Genomic DNA, 19,032 nt, shown 5'->3' with positions numbered 1-19,032 from the left:
TTTCTCTTCTCACACGTTAACTTTTTCTCTTCTCACACGTTAACCTTTCCCCTTCTCACACGTTAACCTTTCCCCTTCTCACACGTTAACCTTTCCCCTTCTCACACGTTAACCTTTTCTCTTCTCACACGTTAACCTTTTCTCTTCTCACACGTTAAGCTTTCCCCTTCTCACACGTTAACCTTTCCCCTTCTCACATGTTAACCTTTCCCCTTCTCACACGTTAACCTTTTCTCTTCTCACACGTTAACCTTTTCTCTTCTCACACGTTAACTTTTCCCTTCTCACACGTTAACCTTTCCCCTTCTCACACGTTAACCTTTCCCCTTCTCACACGTTAACCTTTTCTCTTCTCACACGTTAACCTTTTCTCTTCTTACACGCTAACCTTTCCCCTTCTCACGCGTTAACCTTTCCCCTTCTCACACGTTAACCTTTCCCCTTCTCACACGTTAACCTTTTCCCTTCTTACACGTTATTCTTTTCTCTTCTCACACGTTAACCTTTCCCCTTCTCACACGTTAACCTTTCCCCTTCTCACACGTTAACCTTTCCCCTTCTCACAATTTATCCCCTTTCTTACGCTTCTGTCTTTCCTCTTGTCTTCCTGGTGCTAAAGAGATCACTCCCCCCACCACCGGCCACCTATACCGTAAAGGCGCCAACTCCCAAACGCTCAACTAAACGGGGGAAACGTTTTAGCTCTGGCGAGTTTAATAATGTGGTGTTCCCCTCAGAGGAGTGAGAACGTAAGTGAGAAAGCATGCTTACTCAGCATGACTCAGCAGCCGCCATTTTGTCATTCTCGTGGTGACGTTATGTAACGCAACGCTGTCAAGCTTTTGGTACGCTTTCCTAGGACGCTTCTTGTAAGAAGACAGATATGACAGTTGGTTATCTCTTGTTGATCTCTAATTCATCTAAGGGTTCCTATCAGGCTAACAACGATACACTCGCAAAATACCAAGAGATTTGTTTTCGTAAGATGCGAAATCCAATTCGATAATCAAGCTGAAAGTCTCCTGTCTCTTCCTCATTTACACTCAGTTCCTCATTTACGTTTTTCTATCCTACTAGCCGACTCTCCAGTGGGTTTATTCCAAAATTACTATTTTTCGGAAACCCGCTGGAGAGCCGACTAGCAGGCTCACGCTTTTCCTCCCATCGGAGGAGCCTTCACTTAGAACCATGTTGTGCAACAAAATAACGGAGTGCTAAATGTTGATAACCCTAATTGTCTTAATCACGCTTAATACTCTGACTGCATGTAAATCTCTAACGCATGTGCTAAATAAAGGCCCAATAAAACACGCGTGATGAGAGAAATTACGGCTTCCTCGTCTAGTTCTAATGCTCTTGATAAACAATGCTAATTCCCCTCTATAGCACTCGTTACTGTGAATTTCAATATTCTGCGTACTCCCGTCAATAAATTTACAACTGCTTAATCGCTTTCTGGCTTCCGTCATTCAAGCTAACCGAATTACATTTGGTGCTTTTTGATTGGCCAATTACATTTGGTGCTTTTTGATTGGCCAATTATATTTGGTGCTTTTTGATTGGCCAATTATATTTGGTGCTTTTTGATTAGCCAATTACATTTGGTGCTTTTTGATTGGCCATTGCCTTGCAGAGAGGTAATGTGAATAGAAACCATTCAAGTGCTGGCCAATCAAATCGCTTCAAGTATTCAAATGACGGAAGCCAGAAGGCAATTTAGCTGTTGCTTGGACGAGATTTCGCAGAATATTGATAACTTCTTTTGCCTAAATCTGACTTGCTCTCTGAGCTTCTTTGCGCTGTAAGACGCTCACTCTATCTCTTACTTTCTCCATTTTCTAGGTAGAGGTGGAGACAACTGAGATCACTCACCTGTGATTCGGTAGACAGATGACGATGCACTGCCTTAACGCTACGTCTAGACATATTCACTTATTTAGCCTCGTTCCCAGGCATCTTTTATGCTGCGCAGCCAACTTTTTTAGTGACGTCACAACGTGATTTGCCTTCGCGTCCGCCATCTTGAATCCGCAGAGCGCTGACAGAGAGTAGCCTGGGGATGAGGCTATCCCTTATTCTACTTTGGAAAATCTTACCCGGATAAAACTTCTTGTCTAGACTAGCCTGGAAAAAAAACTAATCTGGAAAAAACTTGCTAGAATCATACTAATCTCTACTCTCTCTTTTTTGTTTCGAGGAGAATTTCAAACTTACCGCTCGTGCTACTTATTTCTCTCTTTTCCTTGAAGAATATTTCAAACGACTTGTCTAGATTAAGTGGGTAACTATAACTCACTCTACCCTTGCACTCTCGCATTTTCTTTGGTGAAACCTTCCTATGGATATTACGGAGCATACTTCTTGTTCAGACTAGGTAGCTAAGTTATTTCACATCAGGAATTATATCACTCTCTCGTTCTGTTCATCGCTAACCGTTGGTTGATGCACATTTGCTGTGTGCCAATGACAAATAGCAAGAAGGTTATCTCACTTGCTCCCGCAATGACTTAAACACCTTACCTAGGGAAATCACCCCTTTGGCTAACTGGGGATAATTCACAACCTGAGCATAATTGGTTAGTTGGCCCAATGCAGTCCTCTTGGGTGAATTTACAATGACCTTCGGCTAATGCACACAGTCAAAAAGGCTTTCGCTCATTTAAGCAGTCACTCCTTTATAAGCGGTGTACATAAGCCGAGAGTTGACTGTATTGTATTTGCTTGAGAGTTTATTTATCGATTTCTTACAAATCTTACAAAAGTTCTTACAAAACAAATCTTACAAAAGTTCTTACAAAACATACGATGTAGAAGTCAGAAGTTAACTGAAAGTTTTAGACTATATAGTACCACCTTCAAGGACCAATACTTTATTGTAGCTGTTTAATAAATTGTCACACAATTTTGTAGGATTAGTGTTGATTGTTTGCAAAGAGGAAAAGATGTTTTTAAAAACGAGAGAATTTACTTATGTCTATAATAACTACTCTCTATATGTACCTATTCTGTCGTAACCCGCAACACTTCATGACTATCGAATAAGTGATCGAAAACAAATAAAAGATTTGAAAAACTGTAGCTTTCTTGCTGATGTGCCATGAACCAAATGCGGGTTTCGACACGGTGCTCTGGTCTCTCATTTTTTCTTGGCTAGTGGTAATACAGACAGGCCATCCCAGCTCCTGTATGTCTAGGATAAATAAATTTTGTACTCTGGCTTTTGCTCTCCGTATCTGATAGCTCATGTCTTCATAGGGTTGTCTGGTGAAGAGGGTTCGCAGCGTGACAGTAGTTTTTTGAGGGAAGTGGGGTGGGAGATAGACTTGGTGAAAGGACGAAATTGACAATACTGTCAGTAATTTGATCTCGCGGTTTACAGTGCAGCGCGCGCTAACATGGTCATCTTGTGTTTTGAGTAAAGTGATAACGATGTTTGAAGCGTACTTCTGACATGTTAAAATTGGTTACAATTTAAAAGGCCTAGTATTGCCGGCCACAAGAGCGCGCATCGCCTTATAAGAGACGTGTCAACCTAATGCACGGCCGACACATCTTTTCAAGATTTGGCCTCTTTATATCCTCTATTCCGCGGATCAAGACCTCTCAGTTTACCAACTAACTTTTTTCCCTTCTAGTTTGATCGCAAGAACGTTAAAGTCGGTCCAGGGAAGTTGTTCGTTCATGTTAGTAGGTCAGAGACCTCACGCACTGGGCACTCTCTGGCACTGCACTTTTTGATTATAAGCACTTTAAATCCTTGCTTTTGATACCTGTTCCCTTTCCTGACTCAACCAAAATGCACTTAACCCTCACCCCATCATTGGTTGGCAGAGTTGCGTGCGTTTTTCCGGCACGCTGTGTATGTGTTACGCGTTACACGAGGTGTAAGTGTTGCGTTACGCGTCACGCGCTTTGTAACTGTTGCGTTATGCGTCACGCTGTTTAAGTGTTGCGTTACGCGTTACACGCTGTGTAACTGTCACGTTACGCGTCACGCTGTGTAAATGTTGCGTAACGCGTCACACGCTTTTTAACGGTTGCGTTACGCGTCACGCAATGTTTGCGTTACGCCTCACACGCTCTACTTTTTCTACTAATGGTGTCATGGTGACGCGACATTTAACACAGTTTGTGACTACCAGTCACCTTCATGTGACTACCAGTCACCCTCATGTGACTACCAGTCACCTTCATGTGACTACCAGTCACCCTCATGTGACTACCAGTCACCTTCATGTGACTACCAGTCACCTTCATGTGACTACCAGTCACCTTCATGTGACTACCAGTCACCTTCATGTGACTACCAGTCACCTTCATTTGACTACCAGTCACCTTCATGTGACTACCAGTCACCTTCATGTGACTACCAGTCACCTTCATGTGACTACCAGTCACCTTCATTTGACTACCAGTCACCTTCATGTGACTACCAGTCACCTTCATGTGACTACCAGTCACCTTCATGTGACTACCAGTCACCTTCATGTGACTACCAGTCACCTTCATGTGACTACCAGTCACCTTCATGTGACTACCAGTCACCTTCATGTGACTACCAGTCACCTTCATGTGACTACCTTCCACAAGCAGTATGTGACACAGGTACCAGCACTAGTGGTACTGTATGAAACACAATGTTCCATCACTTGTACACTATCACCTAGACACTAGACGTGACATTAGACACAAGTTACATGACATGCTCGAAAAATACAAGTGTTACGCGACATGCACTTTAGACACAAGTTACATGACATGCTCGAAAAATACAAGTGTTACGCGACATGCACTTTAGACACAAGTTACATGACATGCTCGAAAAATACAAGTGTTACGCGACATGCACATTAGATACAACCTACGTAACATGCTAAAAAATACAAGTGTTACGTGACATGCACATTAGACACAAGTTACGTGACATGCTAAAAAAATACAAGTGTTACGCGACATGCACATTAGATACAACCTACGTAACATGCTAAAAAATACAAGTGTTACGTGACATGCACATCAGACACAAGTTACGTGTCATGCTAAAAAAAATACAAGTGTTACGCGACATGCACTTTAGACACAAGTTACGTGACATGCTAGAAAAATACAAGTGTTACGCGACATGCACATTAGACACAAGTTACATGACATGCTCGAAAAATACAAGTGTTACGCGACATGCACATTAGACACAAGTTACGTGACATGCTGAAAAAATACAAGTGTTACGTGACATGCACATTAGACACAAGTTACGTGACATGCTAGAAAAATACAAGTGTTACGCGACATGCACATTAGACACAAGTTACATGACATGCTCGAAAAATACAAGTGTTACGTGACATGCACATTAGACACAAGTTACGTGACATGCTAAAAAAATACAAGTGTTACGCGACATGCACTTTAGACACAAGTTACGTGACATGCTAAAAAAATACAAGTGTTACGTGACATGCATATTAGACACAAGTTACGTGACATGCTAAAAAAATACAAGTGTTACGTGACATGCACATTAGACACAAGTTACGTGACATGCTAAAAAAATACAAGTGTTACGTGACATGCATATTAGACACAAGTTACGTGACATGCTCGAAAAATACAAGTGTTACGTGACATGCACATTAGACACAAGTTACATGACATGCTCGAAAAATACAAGTGTTACGTGACATGCACATTAAACACAAGTTACGTGACATGCTAGAAAAATACAAGTGTTATGCGACATGCACTTTAGACACAAGTTACGTGACATGCTAGAAAAATACAAGTGTTACGCGACATGCACTTTAGACACAAGTTACATGACATGCTCGAAAAATACAAGTGTTACGTGACATGCACTTTAGACACAAGTTACATGACATGCTCGAAAAATACAAGTGTTACGCGACATGCACATTAGACACAAGTTACATGACATGCTAGAAAAATACAAGTGTTACGCGACATGCACTTTAGACACAAGTTACATGACATGCTAGAAAAATACAAGTGTTACGCGACATGCACATTAGACACAAGTTACGTGACATGCTAGAAAAATACAAGTGTTACGTGACATGCACATTAGACACAAGTTACATGACATGCTAGAAAAATACAAGTGTTACGCGACATGCACTTTAGACACAAGTTACATGACATGCTAGAAAAATACAAGTGTTACGCGACATGCACTTTAGACACAAGTTACATGACATGATAAAAAAATACAAGTGTTACGCGACATGCACTTTAGACACAAGTTACATGACATGCTCGAAAAATACAAGTGTTACGCGACATGCACTTTTAGACACAAGTTACATGACATGCTAGAAAAATACAAGTGTTACGTGACATGCACATTAGACACAAGTTACGTGACATGCTAAAAAAATACAAGTGTTACGTGACATGCACATTAGACACAAGTTACGTGACATGCTAAAAAAATACAAGTGTTACGTGACATGCATATTAGACACAAGTTACGTGACATGCTCGAAAAATACAAGTGTTACGTGACATGCACACTAGACACAAGTTACGTGACATGCTAAAAAAATACAAGTGTTACGCGACATGCACTTTAGACACAAGTTACGTGACATGCTAGAAAAATACAAGTGTTACGCGACATGCACTTTAGACTCAACACACGCTATGGAATTTGGTTTTAACCATATTCTCCTTGGTCGGAAAGAAATTACGCTCATGTTATACCGTCATTGGCGTACTAATGAATCACAAGTAACACTTAGAGCTTTGTACAGTTACGCATGCATGTCCTGCACGTCAAAGTGACGGACTTCCTGTGCTGTCTAACTTGTCACATGTTCTCAACAGACAGAAACACACGTGACCATGTCAAAGAGGAACTCGGTGAAGAGCCGGACGAGCCCCGATATCCACAGCAACAAGACGCGCGAGTCTGTGGTCCTAGTTGAATACAGCCAATGCAGCGAGGGTGGTAGCACTTTGACACTAATCAGGGACAAGTAGACGCGGGATAACTTTGCTCATGGGTTGCCTGTGGTCCTAGTTGAATAAGCCAATGCAGCGAGGGTGTTAGCACTTTGACACTAATCATTGACAAAGAGACGCGGGATGCCTGTGCTCATGGGTTGCCTGTGGTCCTAGTTTAATACAGCCAATGAAGCGAGGGTAGCACTTCGACACTAATCAGGGAAAAAACACGCGGGATACCTGTGGCCACGGGTTGCCTGTGGTCTGGAATAAAGCCAATGCAGGGTGAGGAAACTAAGGGTAGCACTATTACACTAATTAAAGGCTAGAAGACGCGGGATATCTGTGCCATTGGGTAGTCTGTTGCAGAGAACCATCTAAGAGATATATTTTGAAGATGCGCGGCCTTGTTTGCTATAATTATCAGGCGTGTACCCAGGATTGGCTTTAAATATTCCTTGATAAGAAATGACCCACTTTTTGCCCGCTAAGGGCGATGCGCGCGCACCCCCCTGTGTACGCGTCTCGTTTTGGTCTGAGTCAAGGCTTTGGTCTCGTTAGATCAAGGTTGATATTGAGTTAGAAAAATGCGCAAGACCAGTCAGACTTTTATTTATAATCTTAGCACAACAAATACTTTTAGAAACAAATCACAATTTGTATATTGTATTTAATTCCATTCGGAAAACATTTTGTACCACAAATAAAATAAATAAAAGTTGATTTAATAGGGTATTCGTCTTTTTTCTTGTGTTTGTTGCGATCAAGTGAGCAATGTGTTCGTGCTGTTTCTAAATATTGCCTCGAAAGATGATTAGACATAGCCATTTCTGAAAGGGGCAATTTTTGCGCCCCTCCCCTAAAAAAGAACACATCGTTAACATAACTAGTTTCCGGGAGTATCAGTGATTTCACTGATTGTTCAAAAAAATATACTTTGTTATCTCTTTCCTGATTTAATTAAACATATTTTGTTAGCAAGAGCATAGCTGCCTCTGCCAAGGTCGTACCATAAAACCAAGGGTGATTTCAGAAAAAAATCCAGCCGCCACGCGGGTAAATATGGAGCATACCCCCTCCCTCCACACACATACACACTCCCGCTAAAAAAGACAAAACAAAACCCAAGTTACCCCGACTCCCGAGGTCGACTAGGAACTAGTGTGTGTTAACGCGTCGGCCTCTAACCTGAATCAAAAGAACGTAAAAGAACCAACTGGGAAACTTAAAACCCTCTGGCAGTGACGGCTCTTATTATCAATACATACATAGGGTTAGTTAGTGCTTGCTAACAATACGTGCTTTGGGGCACTTGATTCTACAATGTCGCTTAAACTCCACAGGCTATGACGGCCAGGTATGGCAGCCAATGACCGGGTGTTCTGTGGCGAAGCAGGGAACGTGCAGAGTGAGAAGCTAGGTGCGAGGGTTAAACACCCACCCCTCCCTCTCAATCCCGTTTGCTAGCCACAGGGCTCCCATGTCTACAATACTTGTTTCTTGTGTATTAACTAGATGTCTCAGTGGAGGCAAAATATTGCATGTAGTTACCCCAATCCCAGTATTTCTCTATGAGACACGCGCTGCACAACAGGTTGCTCGAGAACATTGCAACTAAATTGCTGTAATTCATCCACACACATTATTTACAAAATATACATGTCATTATAATACTATCGTTTCAGAGATAAAAAATCTCTATTATAAAACAATATCATTTTCTTCTAATTTACAATGCCATTGTGAACTTGGGTTACTTAAACCCGGAAATTAATTTACTTGTATTTTTAATTGAAAATAAGTCCATCAAGTGTTCACTGTGTAAATACTGTGCATCAGGGCCGGCATTGAGTTCAGGGATATCCAAATCCATTTTTCCCTCTGGGATATGGCCTGGTAACATTTCAATATAACCAATAAACCCATTATGAGCTTTTCCTAAGAGTTGATTGGTAGGATTACCCTGGGAGCAGGATGTTTTTATATTGAAGCAATTGTATACACTATATACTTTTTGAAGTATATAGTTGTCATTCTTCCAAACTTGGGATTTTGTCCAGTTTGACCCAAAATCCATTCCTAGGTACCAAGTAGCAAGTGCCCCATTTAGACAGGGTCATCTATTTCTGTGTCTGCTTTAGGCAGGATCTGTTGGTATCATTATCACTAAGGAATGCCTTGTTTAGACAGGGTCATCCATTTCTGTTCACTGTAGGTAGGTTACTGTTGAATCCATAGGAATACCTGTTCACTATAGCCAGGTAGTTTTTGTAAGAGTACTTCAAGAGCGCCTCTCCTAGACAGGGTATCCCATTCCTGTTTGTCCACTTTAATCAGTTTGTGTCATATAAGAAGCACTGAGGTAGCCCCTCTTAGACATGGTTGTCCTTTTCCTGTCTGTGTTAGCCAGGTCATGTGGTATAAGAACCTTGGTGGGGTGCACCTCTTAGACAGGGTATCCCATTCCTGTTCACCTGCTTTAGTCAGTCTGTGTTGGTATGAGAAACACTAAGGTGGCCCCTCTTAGACATGGTTGTCCTATTCATTTCCATATTAGCCAGGTCATCTGGTATGAAAAACCATGGAGGAGTGCTCTTCTTAGACAGGGTAATCAAATCCATTCAGCCTGCTTCAGGCAATATGTAGTACTAGGAAGTGTATTTAGAAATGCTTTTTCTGTCAGCTTTAGCCAGGTCATTTAGCATGAGTATTTCAAGGAATAGACTAGGTTATCTCTTTGCGTCTCTTGTAGCTAGGTCATGTTTGTCTAAGTACCAGGAACAAAGTGCCTTGTGTAGACAGGGTCACCCATCCCTGTCAGCTGAAGCCAGGGAGTGGCCATCTGAATACCGAGGTAAAAGTGCCATGTCCTCCTCCACCCATGCCACGATTTTCCCCTCCCAGCCCGGGATGATGTCATCATCTTCAATCACCTAGGAATGAGAAAACTAAAATTTAAAAATAACAGTCACATGTTCAAATGTCAGCATTTTGTTAAATAATTACTTAAGTATGATTAAAACTTAAAAGAGACAGAAAAGCATTCAAGTCACGGTTGCAGTCCATCTTCTAGAAACATGTATGCTCTGATAAACACCAACAATGATGTATGTACCTCTTCCTTGACAGTACCAAACTCTGGGTCAAGAGCCTTGAAATGGAATCTGTATGGTCCCGGGCGATCAAACATGTGCTTGAAGTCTCGTAGAGTAATGTTACCCAGCCTGGGGGTGATGAGAGCAGGTCAGTACTGGCAGGGGTGGAGTAGGAAGGACAAGCACATATTACCCCCCCCACCCCCAAGTCTTGTAGAGTAATGTTACCCAGGCTGTGATAAGGGCAGGTCAGTACTGACAGGGGTGGAGTAGGAAGGACAAGCACATATTACCCCCCCCCCCCTAGTCTTGTAGAGTAATGTTACCCAGGCTGTGATAAGGGCAGGTCAGTACTGACAGGGATGGAGTAGGAAGGACAAACACATATTACCCCCCCCCCCCCTGGTCTTGTAGAGTGATGTTACCCAGGCTGTGATAAGGGCAGGTCAGTACTGACAGGGATGGAGTAGGAAGGACAAACACATATTACCCCCCCCCCTGGTCTTGTAGAGTGATGTTACCCAGGCTGTGATAAGGGCAGGTCAGTAGTGACAGTGGTGGAGTAGGAAGGACAAACACATATTACCCCCCCCCCCCCCTAGTCTTGTAGAGTGATGTTACCCAGGCTGTGATAAGGGCAGGTCAGTACTGACAGGGGTGGAGTAGGAAGGACAAACACATATTACCCCCCCCCCCCTAGTCTTGTAGAGTGATGTTACCCAGGCTGTGATAAGCACAGGTCAGTACTGACAGGGGTGGAGTAGGAAGGACAAGCACATATTACCCCCCCCCCCCCCCTAGTCTTGTAGAGTGATGTTACCCAGGCTGTGATAAGGGCAGGTCAGTACTGACAGGGGTGGAGTAGGAAGGACAAGCACATATTACCCCCCCCCCCCCTAGTCTTGTAGAGTGATGTTACCCAGGCTGTGATAAGGGCAGGTCAGTACTGACAGGGGTGGAGTAGGAAGGACAAACACATATTACCCCCCCCCCTAGTCTTGTAGAGTGATGTTACCCAGGCTGTGATAAGGGCAGGTCAGTACTGACAGGGGTGGAGTAGGAAGGACAAACACATATTACCCCCCCCCCCCCCCTAGTCTTGTAGAGTGATGTTACCCAGGCTGTGATAAGAACAGGTCAGTACTGACAGGGGTGGAGTAGGAAGGACAAGCACATATTACCCCCCCCCCCCCTAGTCTTGTAGAGTGATGTTACCCAGGCTGTGATAAGGGCAGGTCAGTACTGACAGGGGTGGAGTAGGAAGGACAAGCACATATTACCCCCCCCCCCCCCCTAGTCTTGTAGAGTGATGTTACCCAGGCTGTGATAAGGGCAGGTCAGTACTGACAGGGATGGAGTAGGAAGGACAAGCACATATTACCCCCCCCCCCCCAAGTCTTGTAGAGTGATGTTACCCAGGCTGTGATAAGGGCAGGTCAGTAGGGGGAGTGAACACCTCCATCCCCACCCCAAGTCCTGAAAACTGCATAATGCAGAAGTTTTCTAGGAATTGGTAAAACATACCTTTTAGGGATGGAGGTAAGGAAAGGGGTGACAGTCTTCTCAGTGAAGTACAGCACCTTGGTAGAGACTCCTGTGCCGTCTCTTTCAAGCACCCTGGAGCCGTCATGTCGATGGTGCTGCTTCACATAGCCATACTTATCATTATACTCCACACCGTTTACTTCCTAAGAATAGCCAAGGGCAGGTCAGCAAACTCAATACTTCTTAGAATGACCAATGGCAAGTTAGCAAACTCATGTTCTTTTGTCCTGTCTCCCAGAATTAAAGGTATAGTTAGGTAGTAGGTATGTTATCTCAAACAACCTCTGTGATTTTGTCATGTTTTGCTTTATGGTAATGGTGCCCAAATTCAAAGCTAGTGCAGGTTGATGATGTTATACAGCTTCTCAACCAATAAAAAACGTTTGCCTGACAGACATAATGCTTTTAATGTTATAGGTACATAATAAAAAAAAAAACTAATAGAAAAAAACTTACTTCTTCTCTGTGGAATGACCCGTTTAATACTGGCCTATCCAGCAGGCTTGTTATAGTCTGCAATTAACATAGCAGTTGTTTCAACATATTATATATTTAGAAATGACTCTGGCATTATTAGCATGAGTATTTTATTGGCTTTCTCAAGAACAAAGCAGATGTATAGCCTCAAATTTTAGATACCTAGGGTGATGCATAGGGTATGTGTGCACCACCCCTTGCTAGAAAGCAGGTAATTTCTCTCATTGAAATTCTATCCTTTTTCCGTATGACATCTTTGGCTGCAAAGCCCCACCCCCTCAGCAAATCATGAGTACATGCTTGATTTTATAACCTGGGCTTAGCAATGCCTGGGTGCAGAGATAAATAGTCTGTCTACAAAGCCTAATAGCACTTCATCAATGGTGTAGTATTTTGGATATTATATAGGAGCTTGGCATATATATCATAATGTTGTGACATGAGGTAAGTGAGCAGCAATAAAAGAGTACAAGTGTTCAATAATGGGCAGCATGCGGTTACATGGTCCCTTGTTGCTATAAAAAATACAGCACCTGTCAAAGAGTGCCCAGGGTGTGGTGACATGGGTGTAATAATGAAGGTCCCTTATTGCTAGTAATGATACAGCACCTGTTCAAGAGTGTCCAGGGTGTGCTGATGAGGGTCATGTGAGCGGAAGCACTCACGCAAACTCTGTATTGCTTCTCGGACCATATCCATCTCCTCTGTGGACTAAAAAACATACCAGTGATGAACAATGCCATTGGAAGTGCAGGTAGTGTAGGTAGGAGTCTGACAACTATAAGCTGGTTTCCACAGAGGGGGTTCGTAGATAAAAATAGAATAAAGTAGAATTACAATATATATGGTATGAACATGGTAATAAAAATTTTAACTAAATGTGGTATCTGTGAGTGGTCAGTTTTTTCTTTAATGAGGACAAAGACTCTGATTCCCTGGTCTCCGGTGAGAGACTGTTCCATCTGACTCTTTTTCATATATTCAGAATTAGGGAAAGGCAATTACAGTGCAAAGTCAGTACCCCTAAGGTTAAAGAAGATGGCAAGGCAAGGGAGGCTTAAGAAAGGTCTGTCTCCACTCCCTTTTCCCCCCTCAAATCAGCTCAGCCCAGGCCAAATGTTAGTAAAATAAAACAGAAGGGAGAGGGTATTGAGGACCCCCTTTCTAATTTGTGCTCCACTGCGTTTTTCCTACTGGGGTTGGGTGACGTTGATGTCTTACCGGTCTACTCAACCCTTGCTGATCTGCATTTTGTGAAGACAAAATCTTTTGTTCAAGAGATAACATCTTCTGGTCTTGCGTCACTATCCGACTTGAGATGTCAGCCTATAGATACAGTGGACATATTAGTATGTTTTTCACTAACATGAATCAGTTTTGATAACCTGAACAGGGGTTTCTTTAAGTTTCAGAGTAGGTGGTGGAGATTGATAAGTAGAGGGTGGAAGTTATTTTATAAGTTCAAAAAAAATTAAAAATTTATCAGCCCAAATAAAACTGGAAGATAGCTGGTGGTCCCGCCAGCCGTCAGAGCCTAATGAAAGCCCTGCTGAAAAAGGTCTACATCTCTCTACCCAACTGTGTATTCTACGCCTGCACCCACATCAAGTGGTGTATCTATGGTGTATCTATCTTTACCCACCTCATGTGACGTCACTGCCTGGAGGTGTTCCTGCAGCTCAATTATCTTCTGTTGAAGCTCCAGCACCTGGGATTCATCACCATGGTGACCTGAGGCGGCCTATGACATGTGAAAAACCTGATTATTAATTTGGTAAGACTACCTTACCTAATTGTTTATAGGCAATCATTTAATTGAAAATGAGAACTTATGACCCAAATCATGTCAACATAAAATTTATAAATATTGGAAGAATCAGAAAAAACCTTTACTATGAAAACTAAAACTAAATGCCATATGCAGACTATCAGATAGTGCTAATCAAACCTCCGCATATCTCATCTGCTCCATCTCTCGTAGCATGTCCTCCATCTCTGCACGCTGCCGATCCATTGCCTTCTCTCGTCGCAGCAACTCTGTTCTCATGGCCGATATCTCTCCATTTCTCTCGTCAACTTTACGATGAAGTTCTGCCACATCAGCATTTCGGTTCTGCTGTTCAAAGCCATGCTTGAGTAGCTCAGATTTCAGCTGCATTATCACTTCCTCCTGCTGGTTTAGGCGGGATAGTAGCCCTGATTTCATGCCTTGTAAGTTGATACATTCCTCTTTGTACTTGTTGCGTTCTGACTTGAGCTGGTCATACTCTGCACTCTGCTGACTCAGTCTGCTGTTTACTATGGTGAGTTGCTCCTGCAGGTTGACCCCCTCTAGGTGGGTGTGTTCAACAGGGACTTCATCCTCCTCTATGCGGCCATCTAAAAGCTAAATGGAGAGAAGAATAAAATAATAGAAGGTAAAAATTTGTGAAAGGTACAACTGCAACTCTACACACCCCCTGGGAAGGAGGTCACTGGATAGCACACTATACTCACAAGTTTTTGTAGCTCCAGCAGCATTCCCTTGGTCTCTCCAACATCGTCATCCATAGCATCATGATCCAGACTCAACTCATACAAGAAATCTGTCGCCACAGTCGACACCCTCTTAGACAGCAGCTTTTTCTTAGAGCTCGCCCCAGATTCAACATCTGATCCAGAGTGCTCAGACCCATCTTGCCTCCAACGTCTGGGTGTGTTAGACCCACTTCCCGGGGTAGACCTCCCAGATCTGGTTTCCCTAGGGGTTTCCACTGAGGATCTGCTCAGCTTACGCGGTGTTCCAGGTAACGAGTCACTGGCAGGTAGCATAGGGCTGCCTGTGTCACTGGCAGAAGAATGTTCCACCTCTACTTTGGGTGTCTTCAGCAGATCAGCTCTATGTTTTCTTAAGGGTAAAAAAAAAAGCAAAAAGAAAACATGTCTTAAACCAAAGATTCAACTTACTGTACATGAAAATAATATCTATTTTCACATATATTTCTTATTCCAAATATTATTTTTTAGAAGGACTACATGGGCCAGCGTTTGTTCCTGGGAATTTTTTAAGGGGTGTAAAACTTGTTCTCTACATTGGGGACTGTAAGTCATGTCCTTGTCCGTAGATTGCAAAGAACCGCTAGGAACGCTATACCATCAAGGAGCAGTACTTTTACTACAATTGCATTCATGATTGTCAGTTGCAAATGAAGAACAATTTTTTTGTGTAGAATGGATTGATTTTTCCTGTAATCCAAGTAGTTTTTTTATTGCCTACAGGAAATTATATTTTATTTGCAAAGGATCTTTAAAAATCCTTTAGGCTTTTAAAAGCCTATAAAATATGAATTATGCACAAGCACTTTTAACATGCTTATTTGCTTATTACTTACTTCAGTCGAGAAGGTATGTGTCTGCCAACATTAGCTGCAGCTCGACTGGCCTCAGCAATAGCTGCTGCTGCTCCTGCCGCAGCTGCTGCCGCAGATGGGGTGCGCGCCACCTTACGGCCAGTAGGTGCAGCATGGAGACTAGAATTCTGGACAGTCTGCTTGACACTGCCAGGCTTGAAGTGTGCGGCAAGTGCTAGAATAAGTCTCATGATGGCCTTGAGACTGCCCTCAAGGATTTCTAAGCATAAGAAATGACAATAAATAATGTCTAACCCCCATTTATACTGAGGATTAGCATATCAGGCCAAAAATCTCTGACCTTTTGCTTGTACCACAGAACCCCCTAAGATATCATCACTGAGTCTGTCTAATCCTTTGTTTTGCAACTTTGCATACAATTCATGTCTGACCACAGAACACAGCTTACAATCAAAATTATTGGTTTTGTGAAGGAAAATTGGGTAACATGGAGAAAAATCTACACCAGGAACAGGAACTAACAAACTCATATCTCATCTGCAGTACCTTTAGATGAAGTATGATGCATCTTGATTTTGTTGACCGCCATGAACTGCAAAACCTGGTCAACATTATCCTTCATTGCCGCCATGCTGGTAGGGTTTTCATTGAGGTGCAAACTCTCCCCAGCTGGTAAGGCAAGATTATCAATGACAATAGGCAACTCAACTCAACTCAGGACTTAAAATAATAAATTTGAGCAAATCAAGGAGACTCCACACAGTTGTTTGTCATTGAAATGATTTGTGCATATTTTTGTTAATAGTTATAGTATCATTCAAAGCTGTGAGTACATGGATATCTTAAAAAATGGCCTCCAATATATTGAATTAAAACATTAGTGTAAAAGAAAAAAAACATGTTTGGAAATAGCTCAACTATTTTCAAATAGTTTTGAATAACTTTTTCTAACTACAGAATTAAATTTGATAAATTAAAAAAAATTAATCAAAGGCATCTTTAATGTGTCTTATAATGTGTCATTTGATTGAGTCTTGTTTGTAAATTTGTGTACAAATAATTAACATTTTTTAAAGCAATGCAGATTACAAACTATGGATTATCAAGTACAACCTTATATCTGCAATATGTATATAGAGAGAAAGAAATCAAACTTCTTTCTGGAGTAAACAATTTGTTGGATGAGTAGCATTTTTTAGATATAAATCTGATAGGATTTGCAATAAATAGTATGATACTACCAATTAGGACATTTATACAATACTTACCAACTACTTCTATCAGCTGGATAAATGCCACACCATCCTTCATGTCTATAGGCAGATTTTGGATTACACGACTCCCTGGTCGCTTCTTTAACTGTGAGTTGACCCATGCAGTATATGCCTGGAGTTGTTCCTATATAATAAGTAATCCATAAGAACAATCATATTCACTGATAGTTGTAGCTACAAAATGTACATACATCTGGTGGCACTTTATCAATTATACAGCTACATAGATTTAAAGTAAAAAACTCACCAAATATGCCAAGTCTAAACTACCAGAATTTGTGTACTTAGATTTGTGGCAATGATGGTGGTGTTGATGAGCTTCGGCCATCGTCTGAGACGGCATGGATAATTTGGTTAAATTGAAGACTCCAGAACCCCTTAGCTCCCATCAAAACAAACATCCACAATGACTTTTCTACATTGTAGTTATCCTGGATTTGGAAGAAAACGAAGAACTCACTTTCATAGAGAGTTCTTTGTTTTAAATTGCATGAGGATATAAAAGCATGTGACTTAGCACTTGAGAATAAAGCTTTCCACTTGTTCAACAAAAACTGTGAAGCATGAGTGAACATTCCTCATTTGTGACTAATATGCAAAACAAAGCAGATTTTAGAATAATATATGCCATTAATTGTAATGATAATTTCAATTATTAGCAAAGAAATACTATTGAATAATACCAGCAAACCACAACTGTTTGTATAGCAAACCACAACTGTCTGTATATTTCTGGGCTGAAAACTTTTTACATCTAGGTGTGAGATAGTTTGAATAAAAAACAACAACAAACAAAAAATAATATGTATCTTTATAGCTTGGATAACATTTTCCTTTACATTTATATCAAAATTATCATACAAATTTCTTCAACATTACTTAGGTGTTGCTTGAGAAAACAAGGCATTAAGTTGGCTTAACACCAAAGATGACATCGTAGGAAAATCTCCACCGATTACAATTGTGGGGATGGAAACATTTAAATATTTTATACTATTGCATACCTTCATTAAATGTATACCTACAATGTAGTTGTTTAGAAAAAAAGAAATAAAATTCCTGGAAATGTCTTTCATACGCACAAGTGTCAACAAAACATTCTATTACATAAAGTATAAACATATATGTCAAAAGTATAAAGTATAATTTACAATACAAAATAAATTAAAAATAGAACTCAAGCTCAGGAAAAAAAAATTAATAAATCCATACCCCTTCACTTAACTGAACGAATAATCTATCAGAGCAAGAGAAAATGTAGCTAATAATATATTATTTCAATCAAGTGGAGAATTTAAAAACAAAATATCTTGAATGAATTTCAATTAAGTTAAAGTTGGTTTCTATGTAATCTCGGTATAATAAGAAAGTAAATAATTAATACAGCATCCTGTGAGCTCTAACATCATATCCCAATAAAACCCTCGGTTTATTTAGATGTGTTTATTCAGGTGGAAAATGTTTGTGGGTCAACCAGTCACCCGAAGAGGGCAACTGAAAAACGGTCTTTACAAATCGAATTTATCAACAAAACTACCATAAACCTAAGAAATGTCCACTGAGAGCCATAAGGAGCTGGGAAAGGGGTTGAGAAATAGAGAAAATATTTGGATATGTGTGAAAATCGATGTGGAATTCAGGTTATCAGCTAATGTTGAATTCTCTACAATAACTGGTCTCGCGCGCCTAATTTTATTTGTTGTTTTTGCACTTAGGGAGACATGTTAGACAAAGACAGTCATTCAAAACCTTCTTCATTGAAAAATCCTTAGTTTCTCTGACATTTTATATTAAGAATTTTATTTACAAACCACACAGACAGCAAGTCTAGAATTTCAGCGATTCTGACTTTACGTCAGTCAAAACCCTCGGAGGAGGTGTTCGTAGTGAACTCCCTTAGCTAGCTTGCCAGCAATAAATGTTTTATTAACTACATACCAAATGCATTTTAAAGGACAGTATACTACTAAACACATATAGAAGCTCTATACCTAAAGTTAAACTTCGTAGAACAAGCACCATGACAACAAATGAAGCGGATCAAATGCACTTTACCTCACGTCGAGAAAGGTCTTCTTCTTTCGACTTGCGATTTTTTCGATGTAGTGTTAGCGGCGAAGCCGCGTTCCTAGCGAAAGCCTTGCTTCTTTGAAAATTTGATACAGCAGGACCTTGTCTTATGCTGGGGTCTGTTATTCCCTGCATTATTTCACATAGTGCCCTGATAAATGTGGTTTCAAAAAGAATCCATATATTTGAGTATGATGACCTTTCGTCAGGCGGCACGAAAAATGAACAATGTTATGAAGCCAATAAAACTCGATAAAT

At 41.1% G+C, this 19,032-nt stretch overlaps 2 protein-coding genes across 8 annotated transcripts in view; one reads left to right on the top strand and one right to left on the bottom strand.

Moving 5' to 3' along the window:
• Positions 1–7,696, top strand: part of LOC5509454 (phospholipid-transporting ATPase IF) — a 38,128-nt gene extending 30,432 nt beyond the window's left edge. Inside the window, exons 38-39 of one of the 5 annotated variants that reach the window (XM_048732975.1) lie at positions 3,636–3,666; positions 6,844–7,696. In XM_048732975.1, the coding sequence (XP_048588932.1) occupies positions 3,636–3,666; positions 6,844–6,944 (132 nt within the window). In that variant the 3' untranslated portion in view covers positions 6,945–7,696. Of the gene's footprint in view, positions 1–1,842; positions 3,219–3,635; positions 3,692–6,843 lie in introns of those variants that run through there. The other 4 variants (XM_048732973.1, XM_048732977.1, XM_048732974.1 and 1 more) reach the window with 4 other exon arrangements.
• Positions 7,697–8,558: 862 nt separating this feature from the next.
• On the bottom strand, positions 8,559–19,021 carry LOC5509456 (dixin). 3 transcript variants are annotated; one of them, XM_048732981.1, is made up of 14 exons: positions 18,760–19,021; positions 16,699–16,828; positions 15,977–16,099; positions 15,452–15,689; positions 14,577–14,967; positions 14,029–14,466; positions 13,723–13,821; positions 13,302–13,406; positions 12,690–12,791; positions 12,060–12,116; positions 11,583–11,746; positions 10,079–10,187; positions 9,762–9,896; positions 8,559–8,919 (listed from the first exon to the last, which is right to left on the bottom strand). In XM_048732981.1, exons 1-13 carry the CDS (start codon positions 18,907–18,909, stop codon positions 9,768–9,770), a joined length of 2,235 nt encoding a protein of 744 aa, XP_048588938.1. In that variant the 5' UTR covers positions 18,910–19,021; the 3' UTR covers positions 8,559–8,919; positions 9,762–9,767. The 3 variants fall into 3 exon arrangements, with proteins under 3 accessions (XP_048588938.1, XP_048588937.1, XP_048588939.1); XM_048732980.1 differs by having other exon boundaries at positions 8,559–9,896; XM_048732982.1 differs by lacking the exon at positions 18,760–19,021 and adding an exon at positions 16,952–17,270 and having other exon boundaries at positions 8,559–9,896.
• Between the last annotated feature and the right edge of the window lie 11 nt (positions 19,022–19,032).

Source organism: Nematostella vectensis, chromosome 9, assembly GCF_932526225.1.
Source record: "Nematostella vectensis chromosome 9, jaNemVect1.1, whole genome shotgun sequence".
Lineage (NCBI taxonomy): Eukaryota > Metazoa > Cnidaria > Anthozoa > Actiniaria > Edwardsiidae > Nematostella > Nematostella vectensis.
This window is presented reverse-complemented; position numbering and strand designations above follow the sequence as displayed.

What these genes read in the sequence shown, in the direction of transcription:
- LOC5509456 (XM_048732980.1), bottom strand. Translation starts at nt 18,909, where the DNA reads ATGCAGGGAATAACAGACCCCAGCATAAGACAAGGTCCTGCTGTATCA. An exon ending in CACATACCTTCTCGACTGAA is followed by an intron (nt 14,968 to 15,451) that starts GTAAGTAATAAG and finishes TTTACCCTTAAG; the next exon opens with AAAACATAGAGCTGATCTGC. An exon ending in CCCTGGACACTCTTGAACAG is followed by an intron (nt 12,117 to 12,689) that starts GTGCTGTATCAT and finishes TGTTAATTGCAG; the next exon opens with ACTATAACAAGCCTGCTGGA.